The sequence below is a fragment of the Sarcophilus harrisii genome, chromosome 3, assembly GCF_902635505.1.
Source record: "Sarcophilus harrisii chromosome 3, mSarHar1.11, whole genome shotgun sequence".
NCBI classification, from domain to species: domain Eukaryota; kingdom Metazoa; phylum Chordata; class Mammalia; order Dasyuromorphia; family Dasyuridae; genus Sarcophilus; species Sarcophilus harrisii.
In genome coordinates, this window is record NC_045428.1 from 477,693,109 (window position 1) to 477,720,928 (window position 27,820).

The 27,820-nt window shown below is 32.0% G+C and overlaps 1 protein-coding gene across 2 annotated transcripts in view; it reads left to right on the top strand.

The window, feature by feature from the left end:
* The window catches only part of DYNC2H1 (dynein cytoplasmic 2 heavy chain 1), a 355,585-nt gene that overhangs the window by 148,748 nt on the left and 179,017 nt on the right, over nucleotides 1-27,820 (top strand). The window contains exons 59-69 of one of the 2 annotated variants that reach the window (XM_031961078.1): nucleotides 755-876; nucleotides 1,662-1,748; nucleotides 3,695-3,821; nucleotides 6,010-6,151; nucleotides 13,321-13,430; nucleotides 15,583-15,603; nucleotides 16,056-16,154; nucleotides 18,429-18,552; nucleotides 20,959-21,122; nucleotides 22,433-22,552; nucleotides 23,127-23,261. In XM_031961078.1, the coding sequence (XP_031816938.1) occupies nucleotides 755-876; nucleotides 1,662-1,748; nucleotides 3,695-3,821; nucleotides 6,010-6,151; nucleotides 13,321-13,430; nucleotides 15,583-15,603; nucleotides 16,056-16,154; nucleotides 18,429-18,552; nucleotides 20,959-21,122; nucleotides 22,433-22,552; nucleotides 23,127-23,261 (1,251 nt within the window). The remainder of the gene's footprint in view (nucleotides 1-754; nucleotides 877-1,661; nucleotides 1,749-3,694; nucleotides 3,822-6,009; nucleotides 6,152-13,320; nucleotides 13,431-15,582; nucleotides 15,604-16,055; nucleotides 16,155-18,428; nucleotides 18,553-20,958; nucleotides 21,123-22,432; nucleotides 22,553-23,126; nucleotides 23,262-27,820) is intronic. The other variant, XM_031961079.1, reaches the window with a different exon arrangement.

Sequence of the window (27,820 nt, forward strand, 5' to 3'; positions counted from 1 at the left end):
AGTGAATTGGACTTAAGGAGGAGGCTGTGCAAGGTAACCTGCCTCCCTTTCTCCTCCAGAGCCATCTGCATCCAGTGGCCAGATGTAGATCAGGATGACTAGAGATGGTCTTGGATACAATGAGAGACCTTGGCCTTTTTATAAATTAAAGTCTTCAGCAGGTCTCTATTTGACTGAGGCTGGACTCATTAAATCTCCTCTTTCATCTGATCCAAAAAATCTAAATAAATAAAGTTGTGAATCACAATTTAATGCTTTGGGGCATGTCTACAAGCAGTTGGTCGGAGGAGAAGAATGAATCTAGAGATAAGATGCGAGAATAAAGAGTGACAGTAGTAGGGGAGAACTAGGCCATTGTGCAAGAAGATAGGGCCATTTATTTTCTGTGTATCCATCTGGCTTTCTAACTGAATTTAGTTCAATTGTATTAAACTAACTTATTGGAGTGGGAAATTAGTTAATGGACTCATACATACATTACATGAATAAGCAAAAATGCAAAAGACATACTTGAAACTAAGGCAGTTAAGAGATTAGTTGTAGTTGAATTTGTAGTTGTGTAAATCTTTTTACTAATGAATGTATATGTGTATTTAAGATTGAAAATGATGTAAACACAAGCATAGTTTATATTCTCCTCTTTTAGAAATCTATTTAGTTCAATTCTAGACAGAGACCAAAAGAATTCATTGACATTGTTTAAATACATAAGAAAATGATATTGACTCAAATGAGAATATAATGGATATTTCAGAATGCTAAACGTGCCAGTACTGCTGCTGCTCCTCTGGCTGCTTGGGTCAAAGCCAATGTCCAGTATTCACATGTGTTAGAACGAATTCAGCCTTTGGAAACAGAACAAGCAGGATTAGAAGCGTAAGTCTGAAAAATAAAAGATAACTTTTTAGATATTGCAACCTTTGCTTTTTTTCCAGTATAATGAGTCAGCAGTATGTCTTCTGCTTACTCGTGCATAGCAATAGGCCATATGCATTTTCAGTATGCTAAAGACATAGAAATCAACTAAGGTGTTTTGTTACATATATAAAATATACACCTCAAATTCCATATATACTGTATTATAGTTTTTCTCCTTTTCCTCCCTCATTGGCCATGGTGATGGGATTTCATTTCATCATGAAACTGTCAGGATAGGACTTTTCTTTGTGATTTTGTGTCTTTGAGAAACATGTTACATTTTTGGGTAACCCTAAATTTATGGATAGAAATTTGGTACATCAGGAAAACGGTCCTTGGACATATATTAAATCACAGTTTTTCCGCTTAATTAGTAATTTCCTTTTTCCTTTCCATATCTATTAAGGGATATTAATGAATGTCTTCTAATATTGTCTAAGTAAACAAGTTGAGGAGATACATGTAAAAATAAAGGAATCTTCTTACAATTAGTTACAATTTTGGAATTTCAATTTTATTTTACAAAATGAAATTATATCACAGTGAAAGTTTATAAAATGTTTGGTCTAGGATATATCTGGAAGTTTTTTGTACTAGAAGAAAATTGATAATATAGTAAATCATAATTGTTAGATCATTTTGTTTTTTAGTGTAGACTACATAAGTTCACTTTTCAAGCTACTCATGTCTTGTCAATAGTATTTTAAGCAGGAATACTTGTGTAAAATTAAGCTGTGTTTTAGGAATCTGAAGAAAACTGAAGACAGGAAAAAGAAACTGGAAGACTTACTTAACTCCGTTGGCCAGAAAGTGTCTGAGTTGAAAGATAAGTAAGTCAATATTTAGAAACACTCTTTTGAATATTGTTAACTAACATATGCTTTTTATTGTTTAAGTAAAATAACACAAAAGCTTCCAGTTGTAAGTTTTTTCCCATGACTTTTCACTCAAAAACTGAGGTTGGTATGGAGAATTCCATAAGCATCTGGTTTCTCTTTAGTTTTAGCATAATTCTTTATTAAGAGCAAATGATTATATTATTTAGCTTTCATTTTATAAATCTGTATATTCTGAAAGTGGGAGGGAAAGAATTCAATATAAAATAAAAAAAAAATATATATATATATATATATATATATATATATATATATATACACGTGGCTCAGACTCAGGGGGTAGACTGAGGTAGGGGCAGAGTCAGGGTGCTGGGGACTCTGACAGGGTGGGGTGAGCCACCAGAGATGGGGATTACATAATAGGGGGAGGAACTCGGATGGTATCTGATATTCTGATAGCCTAGGATGGGGAGAGGCATTCTGATATTCTAAAACATAAGATCTTTTATCCTTATCAAATATTCTGATTAAGAGGAAGGGGTGGTTTCCACAGATTGAGCAGACAATTATAAACTGAAGCAGAACAATTAGGGAAACTGAGGCAGGACAAAAGAGAACTGTGGCATAACAATACTATTACTGTACCTGCACCTGCTTCATTATCTCCCCAAAGGATTCTAAATATCTCGAATCCTTAAAGAAAATGGCCAGATGATATTCATTTCTCTATTTGATACTCATTTTATCTAACTTTGTTCGTCCTAGCATGGAAGAAAAAAAAGTACTTTGTGTTTGTCAGCAATTTTCCTAATGGAAGAATAAATGATTGTTCCTCTTGAAGTTCAACATGTATATCTATCAAGAGCTGTGATTACTATTAAAAAAAAGAGAAAAAAATTCATTGGGAACTCTGAGAAGTGTAGAAAATATTTTATTTCTAAAATATAGGAGAGGGTGGTCTATAAAAGGATAGTAATCTAGAATATGTTACAAAATAAATCCTGATATACAAGTACAAAATTCCTTTCAAGGTTAGAGATCTCTTTTGTGAAAGCCTAGAAAAGTTTTGTTATAAGCTGCTAACTAGTTTTTTTTTTTTTTTTTAAGGGAAGAAAGAAAAAATGCATTAGGTATATGAAAGAAATCTGTTAAATTCAAAGCTATACACTTCTTTATATTACAATGACTTTATTCAAAAAATTTCCAGTAAAGTAACATTGGGTATAAGAAACAAAAAAAAATTTAATTTTTTTATTATTCTGAGGTATTTCCTTTTATGAATATGGAAAAATATTCACATCATTTTGCACTAAATATATATCAGTATATATATATATATATATTGATATATCATTATATATTATTGAATTACCACAATACAGTATTATGAAATACCACAATGGGGGAAATGTACTGTATTATATATCAGTTCTGATAATGCCCTATATTTCCCCCTATTGGGATATGCACACATTTGTTTCTATGATTTTGGATGCCTTTCAGAAAAATAATTGCACTTGTATTTTCAGAGGAAAATTTTATAAATCTCAGAAACAAGAGATAATAACAGACATTTGACAATATTTAGTCAAGTACTATAAGTTTCTTATCACAATCTTGAGTTAAGATTCAAGTTGAAATTAATTCAATTCGATTGTTTGACATTCTAGTTTTCTTATACCCCTAGAAAAATAGAAGAAAGCTAGGTGATATTGTGGGAAAGACAGTTTCTGAATTCTACAGGTTTTAAGGTTGATATTGTCATTCATTTTCTTCAGCATTATTCAAAGTACATTTACTGTAATTTCTGATCATAAATTATATCTAAAAATATATCTTAAAATATAGCTCAGTATACTAATATATTTACTTACGCATATTTATCAGTGAAATAACCCATTAACAATTCAGTTTTTAATTAAAGTCTACTCATTCTGAAGATTTCAGAGCAGAACTTCAGAAGCAGCTAAACTTGAATCAGAAGTAAGCAAAGCACAGGAAACAATTAAAGCTGCTGAGGTCTTAATTAATCAACTTGATAGAGAACACAAGAGATGGAATTCACAGGTTTGTTTGAAATAAAATTTCATGAAATTTCTTTTTAAAGATAAGCATTATAATAGATATAAAAGATGGGGGGAATATAAATCTACTCGTTTATATGATAACAACACATAGTAAAGGTAAAAAAAAAAAAAGTTTTTTCCCAGAAATTCTTCTGAATCTGTTTTCCTCACAGTGGCCCTGAAACTGATGCTTTGATCCTCTCTCTGCTGTTGTCCTTCTGCTCTGTTCATAACCTTTCCAAACTTTTACCAATTTCTTAATAGTTGTACATTGTCTGTTTATAGAAATGTACAGTCAAAACATTAGAAAACTAGTGTTTAGAACATTCAGATTCAGTTAAGTGATGCATTTTTATCAAATGTTTATTCAATACTTACTCCACTTAAAGTACGCCACTAGCCCCTGGGTATACAAAGACAAACACAATACTCTGTTTTCTCAAAGAGCTTATACTGTCAGTACTGTGTGGATTGAGAATACACACACACACACACACACACACACACACACACACACACACACACTAGTACAAACCCTAGTTTGGGTGTGGGGGCTGGGGAAAGAAAAGCTTTGTGGAGAAAATGGAAGCTCTTTTCATCTTGAAGAAATTGCTAAGGCAGAGGCCATCAGAGAACCCAAGACTAGGGACAGAGCATGCACATGCAGAGAAGTGGCCACAGGATGTGCATTTCAGAGAACAGTATATGTGTGGGTATGTAGCTAATTTTGCTGGAATAGAACATGTGTGAAGATCAGTAAAGATGAAATAAGACTTGAAAGTATAGGTTATGTGAGTAGATTGTATAGAGATTTAAATTCCAATCTGAGTGGTTTATATGTCATCTTAGAGGTAATAGGGATCCACAGAAAGTTCTTGAGAAGGGAAGCAAAATAGTCATATGTGAGCTTAGGGTAGGTTACTTTGGGATCTAGATTGATGAGAGGCTGGCAGGCAAGATGACCAAGAAGTTGAACTACAAGTGATAGGGGCCTGAAATGTGGCAGTAGTGATGAGCATGGGGAATGGCATGATATGAGAGAGGCTGTATGTAGGACTACAGTAAAAAAGGATTGGAAATTTCCTGGATAAGAGAGTAAGGAACAAGAAAGGGTGAAGGTGACTTGTTGCTAATGGGTGGCTGTGAAATAGCTATTGGGTAGACAGAATATTCACTTCCTAAAGCAAAGATGAAAATTAACACCAAACAAAGCCAGATCATGTGTAATGAATTGAGTTCTCACCTAACCTATTAAAAATGCCATGAGGAATGCATAAGAGAAGACATCAACATTCCTTTGTCACTTCCCCTAACCTGCCTCATCCCCTATCCCCATCAGCACCCTTAATTAACCTTTCTCTTTCTATTATTTCTAGAGAGATAATATAACTTCTGTTTGGCATTTAAAGATGTTCAAACCTGGCCCTTTCTTCTCTCTAGTCTTTTTACCCTTTACTCTTCTCTACCACGTTGTAAGACCTATTCATGTCTTCCTGATTTCAGGCCCAGTGCTCTATCCATTTATTTCATCATCTAGCTACCTTGACCACGCTCATTGAAAACTGCACCTATGATCTACATAATGGCAAGAGCCCCAACACATTTCATGGGCCCCTTGTGGAGGGTTTACAGGAGGATGTGGTGATTAGTTGTTCTGAATGAGATAGTACAGGTTGATTTTGATTTACTTTTTTAGAGGGATTGACCAGGTTTATGAGATTAAGGAATCTTAGAAACACTAAATAGTCCTATCTTCCCTCTTTCTTCCTCTTGCCCTGGCATTTAAAAATGACCATAATAATCTAGGAAAATTTCATTTTGAACAAGCATCTCTCCTATAAACTATATAATAAGTACACACATTTTTAAATGAACAGCATATAGACAGTATATATCTGAACTTCATATAGACATATGACCATGACTGAATTATATTCATTAACTTTTTTCAGCATCTAATCACATATTAATCAATTTTATATAATACTTCTTAACAAGATAGAGTATATTAATTTAATGAGTAACTTTTTTTTAAAAGGACTACAAACAAAACTGCAAATACGTTACTATAGCAGGCTAGGTAATAAACTCTAACCATGGTGACATGAAAAATTAACTAAAATAGTTTTTCTTTCCCTATGAATATTAGCCTAATTTTGTTTTTTATCCATAATGCATAATTTTTTCAGGTTGCAGAGATAACAGAAGAATTAGCTACACTTCCCAAAAGGGCACAACTGGCTGCTGCTTTTATTACATATCTTTCTGCAGCTCCTGAAGGTCAAAGAAAAGCAAGTTTGGAGGAATGGACAAAGGCAGCTGGTCTTGAAAGTGAGCTGTTATCTTTAAGGATGAAAAAAATTGTGTAAAAATGGTCTTTTGATACCTTTTTACGTTAAAAAAATTATTACATTTTTGTTCACTTTCTATTATATATCTGAATTTACATTGTATTGTGTATCATTGTCATGGGATCCCATAACATCGAATTGATATCATTTAATTATTTTCATCATCCCCTATCTAATCCTTCCTTCTCAATCTCTTTTTGCTGTTTAATCATCCATATCTGCTCCCAACTGTGAGTGAATTAAAAGAAACTATCCCAAGTCCTCTTCTGATGTCCTTTTCTTAATAAATCATGCATCTCATCATCTCTATAGAGATGATTTCCAACTCTGTATGTCCAGCCTTAGTCTCTATTGAATTTTAGTCTTATATCTTCAGATACATATTTGATTTTTCAGGCCAAGATGTTCTGTAGGTAAACTCAACAATACCCAAAACATAACACATTAGCTTTCCACAAAAACCCATTCTTCCAAACTTCCATATTTCTATTATAGGTTTCACAGATTTACATCATGGGAATTGTCTTCCCATGTGTCCAATAAGTTCCTAAATCTTGCCAATTCTTTTTCCATAGCATCTCACATTTCTTCCCTTCTTTCTATTTATATGGTCCTCATATTAGTTCAAAGCCTTCTCCGTTCTTGCCTGAATTTTTGCAGCCTCTTCTGAGTTGTTTTCTCTACCTCAAATCTATGGCTCTTTAACATGTGCTCTAAACAACTGTCAAAAGTCTTTATTTAAATTTCTCAATAACGTTCTTTTTCCAAATACATGTAAAAATAGTTTTCAACATTCATTTTTGTAATCATTGTGTTCCAAATTTTTCTCCTTCCCTGCCTTATTTACCTCTTCTCCAAGACAGCAGGCAATCTGAAATTGATTAAATATGTGCAATCCAAAGTAGTATTCTTAAAGAAAATGATGATGTCACTCCCCGGCTCCATTCTCTTGTAGTATTTTAAGTATTCTGCCTGAGCTTCCTGGACAAAGAGGAGAGATACCATTCTAATAGAAACTAGTTTCCTGCTTTTGAGTAAGGAGAGAAATTGTCATTGAATGCTGTCAGTTCTTACTCCTGCCTGGTCTCCTGCCTCCTTCTGGAAGGAGAAAAACACTACTCCAATGAGCACCAAACTCCTTCCTTTTAGGGTAAAGGAGAAAAACCATTTCATTAAGCCATTTGCCTACTCTCCAGTCTTGAGGATAACGGAATAACAGCATTCCTTGAACTCTGAGCTTAGTATCTCTCATTAACTTTCCTCCTAACTAGTCACTTGCTTTCTTTGCTTCCCTATTATAGCAGAAGGTTACACTAGTTCCTCAGGCTTGCAAACTAGGAGTTATTTTGGACTTCTCCATATTAACTTCCATATCCAATTTATTGCCAAATCTTGCTAAGTTCACCTTTGCAACATCTCTTGAAAATACCTCATTCTCTTTTCTTACACTGTTTCAAGGCAGGCCTTCATCACCTTATACTCTGATAATTGCGACAGCCTGCTGCTAATTCTGCCTGCCTCAGGTTTATCCCCACTTCATTCTATCCTTCATTCAACCATTCAAGTGATTTTCCTAAAACACGTTTGATCATTTCCTCCCTCTACTCAACAAACTCCAATAGATATCTATTGCCTTAAAGACCAATACAGAATTCTCTCTTTGGCATTCACAGTCCTTCAGTCCTCTTATATCTTTCCAGTCTTCTTATTCTGTACTCCCCAGTATATACTCTTTGGTCCATGGATGCTGTTCTGGATTTTCCTTGAATAAGACTCCAGTTCTGTGCTCCAGACATTTTCTCTGACTGTTCCCCATTCCTAGAATGCTCTCCTTCTGCCTCCTGACCTTCCTTTAATTCTCAATTTTTATTCCTTCCATCATATATTAGCTTCCCCCAACCCCTCTTAATTCTAGTACCTTTCTTTTGTTAATTATTTCCTATTTATCTAGTATGTATGTAATTTGCTTCCATATATATTTTGTGAATATTTAAGACTTTTATTTTTTAAGGGTGACAATTTTATTGTCGTCTTTTTATAAACAAAGCACCAAAAAGAATTTTAAACCCTGCCTGAAGCCATTCTTTCAAGGAATAGGATTTGTTGTTTGTGTTGTTCTTGTTCAGTGAAATCTGAATCTTCATGACCCCATTTGAGGTTTTCTCAAAATTGATGTGGTTTGCCATTTTCCTTCTCCAACTCACTTTGTGGACGAAGGGCCTGAGGTAAACAGAGATAAATGACATGCCCATTGACAGTTGACGTTGGCAATATCTTCCTCAGTCATAGCTTTTATTATGTTAATCCTGTATTAAAGCTAACATGATTAAAAATAATAATAATAACTTTTTATTTTTCAAAATACATGAAAAGAGTTTTCAACATTTACCTTTGCAAAATCTTGTGTTCTAAATTTTTTCCCTCCCTCTGTATTTTCTCTTTCTCCTGGACAGCAAATAATTCAGTATAAATTAAACATGTGTGATTTTTCTAAACATATTTCTACATTTATTGTTTATCACAAGAAAAATCAGATCAAAAGGGAAAAAAGAAAGAAAAAAAACTAAGCAAGCAAACAACAATTTTGTATATTTTTGTTTGCAGGTTATCTCTCCCTATTAGATTGAAAGTTCCTTAAGTCTCTGACTGTCTTTTGCCTCTTTTGTATCTTTACCTCCTAGCATAGTGCCTAGCACATAGAAAGTGCTTAATAAATGTTCGATTGATCCAAAGACCTATCATCTTCTCTGAATTAGGCAAGGTCTTAAGAAGACTCTATTCTTATTCCAAATCTAAACTTATTTCTCAGTTATCAACAAATTCCTCCTTGTTCATAACTTTCCCACCCCAGTGATTTTGGATTCCTGATGGTCATCATTCAAATCCCATCCTCTGTTCTCCACTGCCTATTATTATCCTTATAACTATTCCCCTTAACCCAATCCAACCTTACCTCTTACCTCATGTTCCTCTCTATATAAAGTTAATCATCTCTTCCACTGTGCTCTCCAGAATAACTCTTCTGTGGGCCACACACTTACTGTCATGTTAAACCTTTTCTTTTCCCGTTCCTTCCATTTTGTGCTTCTCTCTTAATAGCATAGCCTCTTTGACTTCAACTCACTGACTGAGGTAGGGGTATTAGAATACTCCTTATTCCCCAAACTACTTCCTGATTCTACCTCTATACCAATTCTCAGTAACTTTTTCTCCTTTGAGATTTCACTCAATCCATATCTAATTTCTCAGGCATTATTAATCTCACAGTCCCTTAATTTATTTGTTTATTTCACGTGATCCACTTCTTTACCCTACTTCAACCAAATACAAAGATCTTGCTATTATTTTCAAATACACTATTTCTGTATTCATGAACTCTATAATATCCTTATCTGATTGCAATCTACTGTCTTTCCACTTGTACGTATGCCTTGCAATCCCAAATCTTGTTTTTCATCCATCCTGAGATTTCCAGTCTCTCAACCCTTTAGTTCTTTCCCAGGCTATCATACCTGTACTAGCTATATTGTTCCCTCTTTTCCATCTTGACTCTTTCGAGAATCATTTCAACTCTATATTGTCTTCTTCCAAAAACTTTCTTCTATACTATGGAAAAATTTTTCCTGACTACCCTCAAACATTAGAAGATTCCTACCATCTACTGCCTTTTTTCCTACTCACATGCTGCTAAACAAAACTGTCTGTTGCACTGTTATATAATTAGATGGGTCCTCACTGTTGCAAAACATTTTCACTATCTCACTCTTAATAAACCCTTGCCTCCTTCCTCAAGTCCCCCATTCTTTCCCTTGCCCCATCTTCAGCAGAGAAGAGTGCTTTATGTCATGCTGGAAAATTAAGGCTATTCATCAAGAGCTTACTTTGTCTCCTTCCTCTTCCTCTCACATTCCTCAGATGCCTCCTGCCATTTTCTCCTTTATCACTGTATGGTATAAGAGTTGGCTCTTATCTCTGCCAAGGTAAACTGCTGTACATGTACCATTCCACCCTGCTTTCTCCAGATTTCCCTCTCTATCAGCCTCATTCTCTTACTTCTCTTCAATCTCTCCCTGTCTCCAACTTTCTTCCCTGCTGCTGTGATCATTCTTGTTTCCCCATCCTCAAAAATGCCTTACTTGATTTTTCTCTTCCCTTCCTTGTCCATATTTCTTCTCCCTTTGTGGCCAAACTCTTTGAGAAGGCCATCTACAAGAGATGTCTTTACTCTCTTTTTTCCCTTGACTCTTGTGCTCTGACTCATTACCTCATAAAAACAATGTTGTTCTCTCCAAAGTTACCACTGATCTCTGGATTGCCCAATCTAATTGTATTTTCTTCTTCCTTCTCAACCTTTCTTGAGCCTTTGACCCTATTGATCACCCTCTTGTTGAATTTTTCTTTTCTCTAGGTTTTTTTTGACATAACTCTCTCTTGGTTCTCCTCACCTCTGTCTGACTTCTCCTCAGGCTGCTTTTCTTGATCTTCATCCAGATCTCACTAATTAACTGTGCTTCCCACACAGAGGTGTATCCTGGGCTCTCTTCTTTTTTCAGTTTATACTGTTTCATTTGATGGTCTCATTGGCTCCTGTGAAATCAATACTCATAGATATGATTATTATTTTTCTTTTTTTAATAGCTTTTTATTTACAAGTTATATGCATGGGTAATTTTACAGCATTGACAACTGCCAAACCTTTTGTTCCAATTTTTCCCCTTCTTCCCCCGATGGCAGGATGACCAATACATGTTAAATATATAAATTAAATACAAAATAAGTATATATGACCAAACCGTTATTTTGCTGTACAAAAAGAATCGGATTCTGAAATATTGTACAATTAGTCTGTGAAGGAAATCAAAAATGCAGGCAGACAAAAATATAGGGATTGGGAATTCAGTTTAATGGTTCTTAGTCATCTCTCAGAGTTCCTTCACTGGGTGTAGGTGGTTCAGTTCATTACTGCTCCATTGGAACTGATTTGGTTCATCTCATTGCTGAAGATGTCCAGGTCCATCAGAACTGATCATCATATAGTATTATTGTTGAAGTATATCATGATCTCCTGGTCCTGCTCTTGTCACTCAGCATCAGTTCGTGTAAGTTTCTCCAGGCCTTTCTGAAATCATCCTGCTGGTCATTTCTTACAGAACAATTATTCCCTAATATTCATATACCACAATTTATTCAGCCATTCTCCAATTGATGGGCATCCACTCAATTTCCAGTTTCTGGCCACTACAAAGAGGGCTACCACAAACATTCATGCACATGAATGTGCACCTTTCCCTTCTTTATAATCTCTTTGGGATATAAACCCAGTAGAAACACTGCTGGATCAAAGGGTATGCACAGTTTGATAACTTTTTGAGCATAGTTCCAAATTGCTCTCCAGAATGGTTGGATGTATTCACAATTCCACCAACAATGTATTAGTGTCCCTGTTTTCCCACATTCCCTCCAACATTCCGCATTATCTTTCCCTGTCATTCTAGCCAATCTGACAGGTGTGTAGTGGTATCTCAGAGTTGTCTTAATTTGCATTTCTCTGATCAATAGTGATTTGGAACACTCTTTCATATGAGTTGCAATAGTTTCAATTTCATCATCTGAAAATTGTCTGTTCATATCCTTTGACCATTTATCAATTGGAGAATGGCTTGATTTCTTGTAAATTAGAGTCAATTCTCTATATATTTTGGAAATGAGTCCTTTATCAGAACCTTTGACTGTAAAAATATTTTCTCAGTTTATTGCTTCCCTTCTAATCTTGTTTGCATTAGTTTTGTTTGTACAAAAACTTTTCAATTTGATATAATCAAAATTTTCTATTTTGTGATCAGTAATGATCTCTAGTTCTTCTTTGGTCATAAATTCTTTCCTCTTCCGCAGGTCTGAGAGGTAAACTATCCTGTGTTCCTCTAATTTATTTATAATCTCATTCTTTATGCTTAGGTCATGATCATAGATATGATTATGATTTTCAGTTTTGTCTTAACCTTTCTGCCAACTTCCAGTCTTGCATCTTCAATTGTCAATTGGCTATTTAGAACCAATGATTCAAGTTGTCCAAAACTTAAATTATAATTATCCCCTAAACCCTTCCTCCTTTCTGACTTCCCTGTTAGTACACACTAGCAGTGTGACCCTGGACAAGTCACTTACCTTTTTTTGCCCTAGTTTGCTCATCTGTAAAAATAACCTGGGAGAATGATATGGCAAACTATGCTGGTGTCTTTGCCAAGAAAATTCCAAGTGGGGTCACAAATGGTTGGACATGACTAAAAATTACTCAACCACAAAAATTAATTTTAAGGATGTCACCATTCTTTTAGTCACCTAGGCTCAGAATCTGTGCCATTTTGACTTCTCATTCTTTCACTCTTTCTATATCACCTGTTGATACAAACCTTCAGTTTTGCCTTTGTAACATTTCACCTAGGTTCTCTTCTCACTGCTGATGTCACTATCTTGGTTTAAAAAAAAAACAAAACCCTAGCCATCTCACACCTCTACAATTACAAAAACTTGCTGGTTGGTCTTCTACCCCTTCCAGTCCATTGTTCTATTGTTTGTTAGGTTGGTTTTCTTAAAAAGTATCAGTCTGACCACAACTCCACTATTCAATAAACTCTATTATCTTCTTACCACTTCCAGAGTAAAATATAAATTTTTTAAAGCCTTCCTAACCTATTGTCTGTATCCACCCATATACTCTGCAATCCTTGTTTTTTTTTCACATAAAGCATAACTGATGTGGTCACTTTCTTTAAGAGGACTCCCAGCAATTCAGATTTTACATATTTTTATGTGACATTTAGAACTACTAGCAAATGTAAGCCTCCCACTATCTAGATTGGAATTGTATTTCAAGAAATAGTTGATGACTGTGCTTAGACATTTTTTGAGAACTGAAATGTTTTGTAGATATGGATTTACAAACTTAATTTAGATCATTACTTTTTTGCTCTTCTGAAATGCAAATTCAAAAAATATTTCATATCATTCATATTTTACCTAATTATTCACTCAGTAAATAGTTGCATTATTAGAACCTTTTGCATTCCTGTATTTAAGATTGCTTTATTATGTTCTTAACTGAAATGAGGTAATTTTCATGAATTTTAATTGCTATTTTTAACTTTCCAGAATTTGATTTGAGAAGGTTTCTTTGTACTGAGAGTGAGCAGTTAATTTGGAAAAGTGAAGGCCTACCTTCAGATGATCTTTCAATAGAAAATGCTCTTGTTATCTTGCAGGTAAGTAATTCATTTTGTTTTCTTTAAACATATCTTCTTAGTAACCTGTTATTATAGGTCTTTCCCCCCTTCTACAGCTGATACCACCAATTTTCTTCAGAGCTTATGTTTTTATCATTAACATCTTAGTACGTAAAGTAATCTCCCTGACCACCCCTAGGAGTAAAGGGGGAACAGATGAAGAAAACAAACTTGCAAGTAGATTTTATTTTAAAACCAACTTTTTTTCTAACCAGTTATTTTTTTAAATAATGTTTTAAATTATGAAATGAACAGTGCTAAAATGCTGTACAATTTTGTGTATGTTCATTATCCTTATATTAATATTTTTAAATTTAATGATTTTGTCATCTTGACAATAAAAAATTAAAAGTTGAATTTTCTATTTGGAAGCTAAATCATTTTGTGGCACCATAGATCTCATATTTCTTCTATCATGTCCTCTTTTTGTGACACACAGTGATTTTTTTTTCCTTAAGTGCAGTTATACTTTTTATGCAGTTGCTTTTCTATAAGCAGACAGATGAGAGGAATAAAATTCTGAAATGTTGACCAAAAAGGGCTGTGAAAGTCCTGGGAAATGATATTTATAGTGATGATTTTTCACATAGTATATATTTTTAAAAAGTCATTTTTTGCAAAATGAAAATTTATTCACTTTGTTGAAAAAATACTAAAATTCACATGGCATTTTAAAATGCCAGGTGCAACATCAAGATGAAGCAGTCGTAAAGATTTTATCATTGACTACTCACCTTTTTCTAGGATAGGCATGCTATATATGTGAGACTTTATCCTTGGAAACAATTTATTGGATTTTTCTTCTTCTGAATGCACTGTTCCATTCCCCACTGTCAATCTGTGATTTCTTTTCCTCATTCTGATTTCTTCTTTTCTGTCCATCTTTGCCATCTAAGTTTAAAAATGTAGCTTTTAGCCAGTTAAATGCTTTCTACTTGATAACATCTAAATCTTGGAAGTTTTGAAAGACTAGCCTTTCCACAGATTCTTGTTTTTCATTCTTATCATTATTAGTTTAATTGGCCATACTTTTATGTATTATAAATGACCTGCAGATTATAATTTCCTATAAGTAAAGAATTTTACTTACATTCTCCTTTGAATCCTCTTCACCTTGCATTCAAGAAAAATATCTCTTCAGCATGTAGATTAGAAAGATAAATTCATTGCATATTACGGAATTGTATACTTTTTGATACATGTTATTTGTTTCTATACTGTTCTTAAAATATGATGAGTTTTTTTTTTCCTTTTCAGCAGTTTTTTAAGATATTCACTTGGAGTTTTTTTAAAAAATAGAAATATTTTATATATTCTCATAACAAAATACATGAAATTAGCCTGTAGAAAATGGTATTTATTTACTAAATTTTATTATTTGTTTTTTGTTATTTAATTGCTGGGAACATATAGCCTTTTACCTTAAATTTCTTGATTAGGACAAAGATAACTTTTTAAAGATGTATTTTTATCATTATAATTATATTGATCTAATATTATATCTAATATTTATTTTGTATTTATTACCATAAGTGATTTCACACCATTTGTTTACAGTTATTCAACTTAACCATCCTTGAGAATTGTTAAGGTGATCAGCATTTTTTCAAAGCAAGTTTGCAAATGAAATAAGAGGAATTTCATTGAAATAAGTTTCATTTTAATGCCAATTATCTAGTCCTAAACTCTGTTCTAGAATGGTTTTATTTTGTTCAGAATGCAAAACTGTAGTAGTTTAATAGTTCAATAACAAATACCATAAATTCGGTTGTTACTATCACCAAAATACATATTATAAATTTGGTCTTTAATAATAGACCAACTATGCCATATACCTATGGTAATAAAAGGGAATTTTGACTGAGAACACATAGCAGGACAAGATTTAAAAAACATTCTACAATTTAAAAAATGCAGATGTTAAAAGAGCAGAACATAAGTTTGGAAGAATGACACATAAGAATGGTTTTAATGAAGTAGAAAGAAAAGAGGATCAAAAGGATCAAAAGATCAGAAATAAATATCTTTTAAATGAAATATATATATTTTGCCATAAACTTGCAAGTACTATGTGAAATATTAAAATATTTTATATAAATAATCTTTACCTATTTTTGTTTTACTGCATCAGATCATTGCTTTGAAATCATGGGTAAGAATGATTTTTTTTTTTAAACTCTAGTTACTTTAGTGTTTAACCAAAGGTGTAGTAGATTAGATAGCATGCTATTTAATACTAGTATGAAACTAGTTAAAATATACTGTAGCATCATGGAGCCACAAAGTTATTATGCTTATATGAAAAGAACCAACATTTATATTGGAGTAATAACAAGTTAACCCTTCGGGAATGAAGTTTGAATGAATTATTGTTGACATTAAAAAGGAGCCACATTCAAGGAGCATCACTGTTTTTGACAAATTTTGAATGACTAATTGATTTTTCTTTGTGTTTTCTATTAAAATATCTATGATATTTTGAGGAACTCTGAAACTTGATAGACACCCGAGTTTCCTATTTATAACTTTCAAGTTGTTTATTTTTAAATTTTTACAAAATAAGTATTGTTTACATATTTTTCATTCTTTTTGTTTGTTAATCAGAGTCGAGTTTGCCCATTTCTAATAGATCCTTCTTCCCAAGCGACTGAATGGTTGAAGATACATTTAAAAGAATCACGTTTAGAAATTATTAACCAACAGGCAAGTATTTTTTAATCACTTAATACAATTGATTCCTTTAGAGACAAGTTTGTGGTACAGTGGACAGAACACTGGGCGCGAATTTAGGAAGATCCAAATTGAAATCTAGTCTCATATACTTACTGTTTGACACAGGGCAAGGCACTTTAACTTCTCTCTGCCTCAAGGTTCTCAGGTATGAATTGGAGATAATAATGGCACCCACTTCACAGGATTGCTGTTAGCCTTAAATGACATAATATTTGTAATGGTGCTTAAGTACATGCCTGGTCCCAGTATACAGTAGGAACTGTGTAAATGCTTTCCTTCATTCCTTTTTCATTCACTTCCCATTGTTAAATATTTGAATTTTTCAAGTAAGAAAACTAAAACATAGTATGATTAGGGGACTTGAATAGCTCACAAAATTATTTTGTGGCAAAGTTGGGGTGATAAAAATCTAAGATTTCTTGATTATCATTCAGTCTTATCACACATTGCTCCATATTACTTCATTGTAGCAATATGGTAAACATTAGGCAGATCGTCATAGATTATTCTGTGTTATCTAGTCTATATATTAACCAAACACATCTATATATCAAATTTCTGTGACATCAAGGATTTGGAAATTCCTATTAGTGTTGCAGATCAATCCCTACTTAAGATGGATAAACTTTAGAAGTTGAATGAGTCTCAAAGACTCATACAATAAATTTTTCATAGTCACACAATATGTATAAAAAGTATCATTGAACCCAGATCTTTCTGACTATGGGTCTGGCATTTATTGCTATGTCGATTTTTTCATTGTTATTAATAAAATATTTTTGTTTCAGAGTCTTTATTCAATTCATCAAAAATGAGTAATTAAATATACTTTTAGTGTAATATCATTAAAATTTGAAAAAAAATAAGGAGGCCCTCAACATGACAGACTGTTATTGCTACAAAACTGTTCTGTGTTATTTGTACTTTATAGTAAAAATCACTGTAGCATGCTAGGGACTAAAATTGAATTCAAATAGAACAAAACACCATTATAATTATAATTACAATTGAATAAGACAATGCTATGCTGCAATATGTTCCCTAACATAAATATATATATATATACTATACCTACCATAGACATTTCATTTAATATAACTTCATCTTTCTTTGATTTTCATGACATCTCTTATTCTTACTTTTAGCTAGAGATGCACAAAAATACCAGAATTAATGAATTATCTAGTTGATTGAATAATTGATCTTTGATAAGTTCATCACTGTGGATCTTTCTAATGGTGCAGATCATAATTATGCATTCCTTTTGTGCAGCTTTTATTCATGTCTGTCTTTAAAGATCTCCCTCTTATTACACTAGTGTTTCATCTTTTTTAAAATAATACCATTCTTTAGATATTGCCATACATATATGAATCAAATATTGGGGGTAAAGGAAAGATCAATTTTGATGATCTTTTCTATGTAATAATATGTTTATCTCTTCAAAAAGAATGTGATACATTTTCTTCTGCTATGAAAATAGGAAATGAGAATCCCTAAACCTAATTATTTTATCAGGATTCACTATAATTCTGAAATAGGAAATATCATGGAGAGAGATTTTTAGACCCTGCATACCAGGATTCTCACTGGAGAATAAATGGCTTAAATGCCCCTTGGTACGCATAAATTGCCAAGAGATGTAGAAGAATGACCCTAAGTGACTGGAATTAGAGCTCAGGGTCTAAAAGTTTCTCTCCATGATATTTTCTATTTCAGAATTATAGTGAATCCTGATCAAATGATTAGGTTTAGGGATTCTCATTTCCTATTTTCAGAGTAGAATAAAATGTATTCCATTCTTTTTGAGGAGATAAACATATTATTACACAGAAAAGATCATCAAAATTGATCTTTCCTTTACCCCCAATATTCGATTTTTGAAGGAAGCAAAATAACTGAATAATTTATCTATACAATATGAAAAGAAAATTGATTTAATAATCTAATAATAATGTAAAATCTTAACATTGGTAGTCAGTTTTGATGTAATTTTTGAGTACTTAACTTAAATTCCCTTGAGTTTCTTTAATAGCTTTGTTTAAATAAATGATTGATAATGGCAATTCATTTGATAATTTATCCAACTACAGTAATTTCATTGTTGTATGAATCTAATTATAGAAAAAATTGTGTTGTTATTCTATAAATGCACATATAAATACATTTAAACTGCTAAGAATGATACAACCTATTGAAAATTTCGATGTAACAATGAAATAACATTATATTTTACTCACCCAGGACAGCAACTTTATCACTGCTCTTGAGTTGGCAGTAAGATTTGGGAAAACACTTATTATACAGGAAATGGATGGAGTAGAACCTGTTCTATATCCACTGTTGAGAAAAGATCTTGTTGCACAAGGTAAATTCCTGACAATTTTATTGAGATTATTCCTCTAGGAATTTCAGAAATAATTAACTCAATACTTTATCCTTCTTTTGCTTCTTGTCTCAGAATCTTAGCACTTTGGAATAAGTTTCACATTTTAGTAATAAAAGAAGTATGTGAAGTAGAAGGATGCTTTCTTCTTCCTTTTTCATTTAATTATTGTAAAGAATAACAATACTTAGTCTTAAAATATAAATTTTATTATAAATTGTGGGAATTTTTCATGTTGGCAATTACATAACATTTTCTTTAAGACTTGGGAAGTTAGTAGTTTTGAACATGAGAAAAGTTATATTTATTTGAGCTGTAAATTATGTATAAAAACGTATTCTTTTTTGTTTGCTTCTTTTTAATCTGTTTATTTCAGGGAATATGGAAAACTTTTATTGCTTTTTTGATCTGTTATTTATAGGAAGCCAAGATCATTCTATAAAGAAAATATCAGTCCAATTTTTCTTTGTCTCTAACGTTAATAATAGATGTAAATGCCCTGTCTCATAACAAAATGATCAGAATGATAGTGTAATATGATTGGTTTCTATTTGATTTCAGATTTAGTAACTTTACAAGACAGATTTAGAAAGAAATTCATATACATGGTAAAAAATTAAAATTACAATAAAATTTTAACTTGGAAAATGAATAAGGAATACATTTGAGCTTTAATATTTAATATTAAATTAAATTAAATTAAAATTTAATATTTAAATTATTTTTTCTTTGGAATGTAATATTTTGATGGACTTGCCTCTAGATAGAATGTTGATAGATAGACTTGAAGGCTAGTCTTGAGTCTTCCATTTACCTATCTTTATCCGTGGACTTCTCCCCATCCAGTGATTCCCTGTCTGCACTCATTCTCCAGTAGATAACATACTCTCATTATTCATATCCCTCCCATCTGAGTGATATTAAACTCCTGATTACCCAATAAGAAAACTTTCTTATTTCAGCTGTGTTTTCCCTTATTCCCATATATCTCAACCCAGCCCCATCATTGTCCCATTTTAGACATACACATCCCTTTATTTGTGCTCTCTAGAATTAACAAAAATTTTATTTTAAACTACTTCCTCTCTTTCTCCTTCCATCTTTTAACATGCTATGAGTCTTATTAATTTTCCCATACTGATGCATTTCTTTGCCTGACTTCCTGACTCACTGGATCTGGTAATCCACTTAGAATACTCCTTGTTCCTTACTGCTGCTTCTCGATTCTTCTTCTAGCTTCATCACTCAAGACATACTCTTCTTTGATGCTAATGCAGTTACAGTTTGTCCCCCAATTCTGATCCCAGTGACCATTCTAGTCTAAGACACTCCTAATTTCTAGTTTCTCATCCTGTGATGTACGCTTCCCTATCATCACAGCTACATACAGCAATGATTATTTCCTTGATTTTTGCCATCAACTGAAAGTACTGTATTTAGACATCCAAGGTCTATACAATTACTTTCTCTTTCTAAGCCTCCTATTCTTCCTCATTGTGAGCTTTAATCCCTTTAAACTAGAATGTTTCCAATTTATTACTTCTCTGACCTCATCGCAACTCAGTTTTGATGCTTAGATGAACCAGTTTTTCTGTCTTCTAGTCTTGAATCTTCTGTACTATTGACCTCTTACCAATCACTGTAACCAATTCTATTTCTGGTCATAGATATCTCTATCTATTATTCTCGTCCAATCCTACTTGAAGAATTTATGAAATCATTCCTACTAGGTCAACTAAAAGTTTATTTATTTAACTGGGACACTGCAGCAGCAAGACACTCCTCCTGCAGTATTCCTGCCACAATGCCTATTCAAAACCATATCTTGTCTCCATAAGCTTCCTACAGTACCCCCATAGCGTCCCAGTCAATAAGTATATTTTTAGGGCTTACCCTGGATGAGGCAATGTGCTGAGCCTAGGGGATACAAAGAAAGGCAAATTTCCCTCAAGAAGGTCACATTCCAACTGAGGTTTTCTCTCCATCCTTGACTGAGTACAAATTGCATAACATTTTTAAGTCTCCATTTCCTCTGTTAAAAAAAATTCATCATTAACCTCACCATTTTCAAATGAAAAAGTATTTTGTAAAAATTATATAAATGTGCTACCATTTAATGCCAAATGTGACTTCAAGATCTCACAATCAATAACAGTATTTTGACTGAACATAAGTTTTTATTATATACATTAGTACAAGGTAATACCGAGTTCTGTTTAATTCTCAGTTTATTCTTTATTAGACAGTACCAATAAATGCCTATAGAAGTAAACTATGTACGTATATATATATACTTATATTTATTGTTAATGTTTATGTAATAATTTTAATGTGTTGTAGCAAAATATAAGACAAGGAATAACCTTTTGTGTTTTCTTAAACAAATAGGTCCACGTTATGTTGTACAAATAGGTGATAAAATTATCGATTATAATGAAGAATTCCGCTTGTTTCTTTCAACACGAAACCCAAATCCTTTTATTCCACCTGATGCAGCTTCCATTGTTACAGAGGTTAACTTTACAACAACAAGAAGTGGATTAAGAGGACAGGTATGAGTGTTTGGTCATCTACTTTAGGATATTTAGGGAACTCTGCAAAGGTAACTTTAGATGTTATATACACATACGCATATACATACATATATTTACATATATATATATATATATATATATATATATATATATATATTTAGATTATAGGTTTTATAGTTTGCTAATTCTTTGCCAATTTATGCCCTGCAGTTTTAAATTCAAATTACACTTGTTCGTGAAAAGAAAAACTTTCATTTCTTTTTCAGTTTCCATCTGTGACAAGGCTTAAAAGGCAATTTTAGTAATGTTAAAATCTCTTAATTTCTTTTTTTTAGACCAACTGCATTTCATTATATTTATTATAGTAAGCCATTAATTAGGTTTATTGGTTATGCCATTGGAAAAGGCATTACAGTGGGAGGAACTCTAGATTTAAAAATGTCTTATTCACTTTGATGTTCCATGACTGTCTGCCTCACAAAGAGACTGTCAATTGATAGTTTACTATAAGTAATAATAACATAATTCTAATTTTAATATTTTTGAATGCTAAAATGTTTTCCAGGCTAAACTTTTCATCTTAAATGTTCCTCTGCTTATCATCTTCTTTTTCTTCTTTTTTTAAATATTGGAGACATTTCAGTTAATATAAATCTTTATCCTGTTTACTTAATTCCATTTACAACATTCCTTTTCCCCAAAACTTTATTTTGTCTGACTTATGTCTGTTTTATTGAGCTTTACATTTTCACTTTAAAAATTAAATGTTTTCTTTAATCATGTATGACTGTGAACATATTTCTAAAATAAATATTTATATTTTATTAGTGATCTTTGCATAAACATCATAATTTGTATATACAAATATGCATGAATGCATATAAATAGGAAATTTTACAAGTTTTACAAAATGAATTTACTAAATTGCTATAGGGGTATTATTATTTAGTATTCGTGTATCAAAAACTAAATTGTTTTTTTATTTATTATTTTCTATGAAATCATCTCAATTTTTGTTACCAATTTAAGAAAACAAATGCCCACCCTTTTATGATGCTGTTTTACTTCATTTTAATATGTTGAGGACAGTTTCTGAAGAACTAACACCATATTGACAATGAATTAATATTTTGATATCTTTTCTGTAGAGCTTAAAATATTTCAAGCATTCAATTTTCTCTCTCCCTTTAAATAATCACTTTGTGTAGTATGAGAAACAAAATAGCTAATTTTCAGAAATAGTTTTTAATATTTGGTAAATAGAATGCAGTTTTTTTTTTTAGAGGAAAACACTTTTTTAATAAACTTTTTTTTTTTTTAATTTAAAGCTATTGGCTTTAACCATTCAGCATGAAAAACCAGATCTGGAAGAGCAAAAAACAAAACTATTGCAGCAGGAAGAAGATAAAAAAATCCAACTAGCTAAACTTGAGGAATCACTTTTAGAGGTAAAATTTAAATATTTGATTTGAAAATTTAAGTAGTTTTTCCTTTTGTGGATTTTACTTTTTCTATGTTAGCAGTAAAGGTGGTTTTTGCTTTCTCTAAATTCTCTTGATAAATTTTTGATTTTTTCAGTCAAGTTAAAAGTTAATAATTAGTATTTTAATATATATATTATATATACTTATTAACACTCCCCTACTCCCACTACTTCATATTAGACTTGTGAAAGAATGAGATTATATGTATGAATTAATTTTCCAGATTACACAATAATATATTGGGCAGTATTCAAAGAATTTAAGACTTGGTCCTTGACATTAAGGAACATATGTTATTATTGGAAAGACAAAATAATCCATGACACAGTTTGCTAATTATGTAAAATCAATTTGTTCAAGTGCTAATTTGGTGGTTTTTAGAGTTTAATCAATACACAGATCCCTTCATGAAATGCAAGATAGAGGAAGCTACCGAAAAAATAAAATGAGCCTGGTTTACAAAATCAGATTAAAATTTATTTTGTCATTTATATGTGAAATCTATATTCATGATATTTCACTTTGGCTTTTAACATAGACACTTGCTACATCACAAGGCAATATATTGGAAAATAAAGATTTAATTGAATCCTTGAATCAGACCAAAGCAAGCAGTGCACTTATTCAAGACTCACTTAAAGAATCTTACAAACTTCAACTTTCCCTTGATCAAGTAAGTCATTCTTTCCATTTTGTTTTATGCAGTATTTCTGAATATTTAATTGACTCATGCAATTATTTTAGCCTCATAACTTAAGGGCTATGTCTGAAAGTTGTAATATAGTGAAATGTTGTTAATAAACTTTGGGAAATTTAGCCCTTCTTTCCTAAATATGCTAGCTCTGCTTTTATACCAAACAGCTTCATTTACATACTAGTTGGTTGTATATTTCATAGACCACTGCAGACTTAGGCAGCCTCTGCTTTAATTAAAGATTATGTATCAGCATAGATATTTTCCCTCAAGTTACCTGAATGTTTTGGTAATTTAGTAGTGACTAAAGGAAATATGTGCAAATTTGCAGAAAAAGATAAATTTTTCCTCATTCATTTATCAGCCATGGTGATATTAACAATATATAACTGCTTAAACAGTCAAAAATGACAGTATCCTTTAGTGGTGAAATTATTTTGCAACCTAATGGGATCCTAATTTTTTTTAAGACCTAGTTTAATTTATCTTGATCTTCTTGGATTTCCACAGTTGGAAGTAATCTACAAAATTCAATCACAATTACAATAATGCTGGGAATAGACCTCCTTTTTGAAATTATTTTTGAATTTGTTACATAGTTCTCTTTAATACAACTTTAATCTCTCCCACTAGATTATAGGCCTCTTGAAGACAGAGGTTTTATTTTTTTTTCAGATTCCATTTTATTTCAGCTTTGCTTCCTTTGTATTTATCAAATACTTTGCTTATAGGAATAGGTATTTTATAAATTATTGTGCAATTGAATATACTATACAGCATTAATGTAGAATGGTGAAAGAATGAGATTATATGTATGAAGAATTATTTTCAGATTATACTTTAAGCATTAGATATTTTCCTGATTACATAGCAAAAAGTTTAGCTTTTCCTTGATGACTCATGCCCATTATTACAGATTCCTCTTATTTAGCAATAATTTAATTTAATTAATACCTGAGGGATTTTTGACACATTCGGTGTCATTTACCTTCTATACTAATTGGCATCAGACACAACTTATTTTCTGTGATGTTTATGCTTCCACTTTTGCTGTTACTCAGTGTTTCTGCCAGAAACTTGCACCTCTTTCTTCACTTTAAATTTATTATTTATTATAAACCCAAGAGTTGTCAATGGAATTGAGATTCACTGAATTTTCATATTAGAAACTTTAACTTTATGCACAATGTCACTCTTTAGATGTGAATATCTAAAGGTCATTCCATTCATTTTCTACACAATAAACTGTATGACCTTTGATAGAAATTGATTTCCATGCTTCTCAAACTTTATTCCCCATACTTTCTTCCTTATTGACTATTGTAAATACTAATATTCCCAGAAGTCTGACAACTGGTCAAGTGAAGTTCCATTATTGTTTTAGTTTTCAAAATATACTAGTACAGGTAGACATAACAATTTCTAACTTAAAAATTCTATATTTTTCATAAATTGCTCCCTTTGAGTAAAACATCAGAGACATTGCAATTTACTCAAACCCCTAAATCTTTTTTAGACCAACTATTGTTAAATGAGACCTTCTTGATATTATACTTATGAAGCCAGTTTTCTTTAAGTTGTAAAAGACTTTATATGTTTAAACTGTTTTACAAGATTTGTCCCACTTTATATCAGTTCTCCTTTTGTGTTGTATCATCTGAAAATTTGATCCTTATCAAATCTTTGTTACTATCAAAGTCATGATTTTTAAAAATATGTTAATACTGAAGCAAGAACATATTTCTGAGGCATTCAACTGGATGCCAGATGACAGCGATTGAATAATAACTACTCAGGGGTCTTTCTTTATTAACCTCTGTAAATCTATGTTGTTGACTCCCTAGGACTTAACACTTTCTGATGATAAGATATGATAAGGAATTATAAGAATCATTCCTTGCCTTTTTTTTTGTCTCAACTCTATTCTCCCAAATCTAATTCTGTTTTCCAGAACCCTCATTCTACCATTAATAAACTTTTCTTTGGCCTCTCATATTTCTTCTATATTCTTGCACTCATAGAAAAAAATCTCTTTAGTACTAGATATGTCTTCTCTCATGTCCTCTAATTAATCAAGTGAAGGCAAATATGTTTGGTTCTTCCTTCCTCATAGCCACTTTCAGACTTTTTTTTGTTACTCATTTAGCATCCTCTCTTCCCATGAGATTTACTTCATTTAAAAAGTTTTTTTTTTTAAATCTGTCTGTGTGTATGTGTGTGTGTTGAGAGAGAGAGAGAGAGAGAGAGAGAGAGAGAGACAGAGAGAGAGACAGAGAGAGAGAGACAACTTTCAAGCTATTTAGTAAGGGCTATAATTAAAGGAAATAATTTCAGTTAGAGTTTAATGAAAATAAAGTTGAAAATTTTTTTTCTTATCCAAGTTCTTGATCTCCCTGAAATCTAATCAGAGACTATTATCAATAGATGTGTTATGCCTTCCTCCTCATGGTGGAAATTATATGTTCCTCTTCCAGGCCATTCTCCCTTTTTTCTCAAGGAAATTAATAGTAGGCTACATTTTGGATAAGATCCACATTCCTCAACTTGATATTTTGTGCTCTTCATGATTATGCCATCATTTCTAGGATGATTCTGTATCATTCTTTTCATATGATCTATACTTGTTTCCTTTTCTCCTTTATCAAAGAGTCAGTGCCTGGATCACAGTCTTTATATCTCTCCAGAATTGGCTTCTTGGGCTTCCTTCTTCCTCATGTTTATGTTCCTTCAGACAGGGCTTTACCCCTTGTCTGTAATGTATATTCTTCTCTCCTTTGTCCCTTAGTTTGTCCTCAGGTTATTTGAGGTTTATGCCTTAGGATTCTCTTTAGTCAATTTTTCCTGATTCCTTTGGTGCTTTTTTCCCCCCTTATTGTCAGGTACATATGTATATGTTTATGCCTGGCATTGTTGGTAGTAGCAAGTAAAGTGGTGTTTTTTTTTTTTTTTTAAAGATGTTATCTTTTTTTTTTTTTTTTTTTTTTTGTCCAGTGCCTAGAATAGTATCTTGTACTTTTTTCTGTGAGGAGGAGGGAGATTATGGACCTGTAATTTCATCTCTCTGGGAAACTATTAGTCTGAGACTGTTTCACAAATGCAAAAGAATTCTTCTGTTATCTATAATTTTAGGAAGTTGTCTGAACATCAAATTCTTTATTTTACAAAGGAAAAAGTCACATAACGGTTATGTATTAATATCCAGACTTCAGCCTAAGTCTTTCTGGTAGGAAGACCAACCGCATAATCACTATAACCAAATTTATTTAGGGTTGGATTGGCTTGATTTGGATTGTGTGTGGTTTGTTATTTCAGTGAGTTCATTTAAGGCCATTTCAAAGCTGTTTAAACATTCTTATTTAGCTGTTATTTAGTTTTCTTTCCTATAGGTATAGCATGAGATAATTTATCATATGCTTTGCTAAAAAAAAAAGAATCCAAATTTAATGCATTTTCATGGTTTCCCATTTTAATCATTTTATTGAAAAAAGGAAATAGAATTAGTTTGGCATAGTTATTCTTTAAGAATCTATACTGGTCTTTTGTGATTACTCTTTACTTTTCCAGAGGTTTACTACCTTTTTTTTTTTCCTTTTGCGTTAATTGGGGTTAAGTGACTTGCTCAGGATCACACAGCTAGGAAGTGTTAAGTTTCTTGAGACCAGATTTTAACTTAGGTCTCCCCGACTTCAGGATTGGTGCTCTATCCTCTGAGCCAACCATCTGCCCCCTATTTTTCTTTAATAATATTTCCTAACATTCTTTTGCCAGGAAAAGAAGTGTGGCTTGTTTTTCTATTATATAGTTTATAAACTCTTTGGCTTTCCTTTTAAAAGAAGAATATTTTATTTTTCCCCAATTAAATGCAAAATCAATTTTCAACATTCATTTTTTAAAATTTCAATATGCAAATTCTCTCCCTCCTTTCCTCTCCAACTTGAGAAGACAAGCAAATCGATTTAAGATTATACATGTCTAGTCAGGAAAAGCATATTTCCATATCAGTCACATTGTGAAAGAGCACAAACCAAAACAACAACAACAACTATAGAACCTAAAGTTTAAAAAAAGTATGCTTTGATGTGTATTGTGATTCCCTCAGTTCTTTCTTTAGAGATGGAAGGCATTTTTCACCAAAAGTCCTTTGGAATTGTATTATTTCATTGTATTACTAAGAAAAGCTAAGTCATTCATAGTGATCACAATATTGCTGTAATTATGTACAATGTTCTTCTGATTCTCATTTCACTTTGCCTAAGTTAATGTAAATCTTTACAGATTTTTCCAAAAGAATCCAGCTCATCATTTCTTATGGAACATTAATATTCCATTACAATCATATACCACAACTTGTTCATCCATTTCTCAAATGATGAGTATCTCTTTAGTTTCCAATTCTTTGCCTTGACAAAAAGAACTGCTGTAACTTTTTTTGTATACATACTTTGCAGTAGTTAATGTAAGTCTAGGTTTTTCTGAAAGCACTCAGTTCATCATTTCTTATATTAATATATTCCATTATAGTCATATACTACAATTGA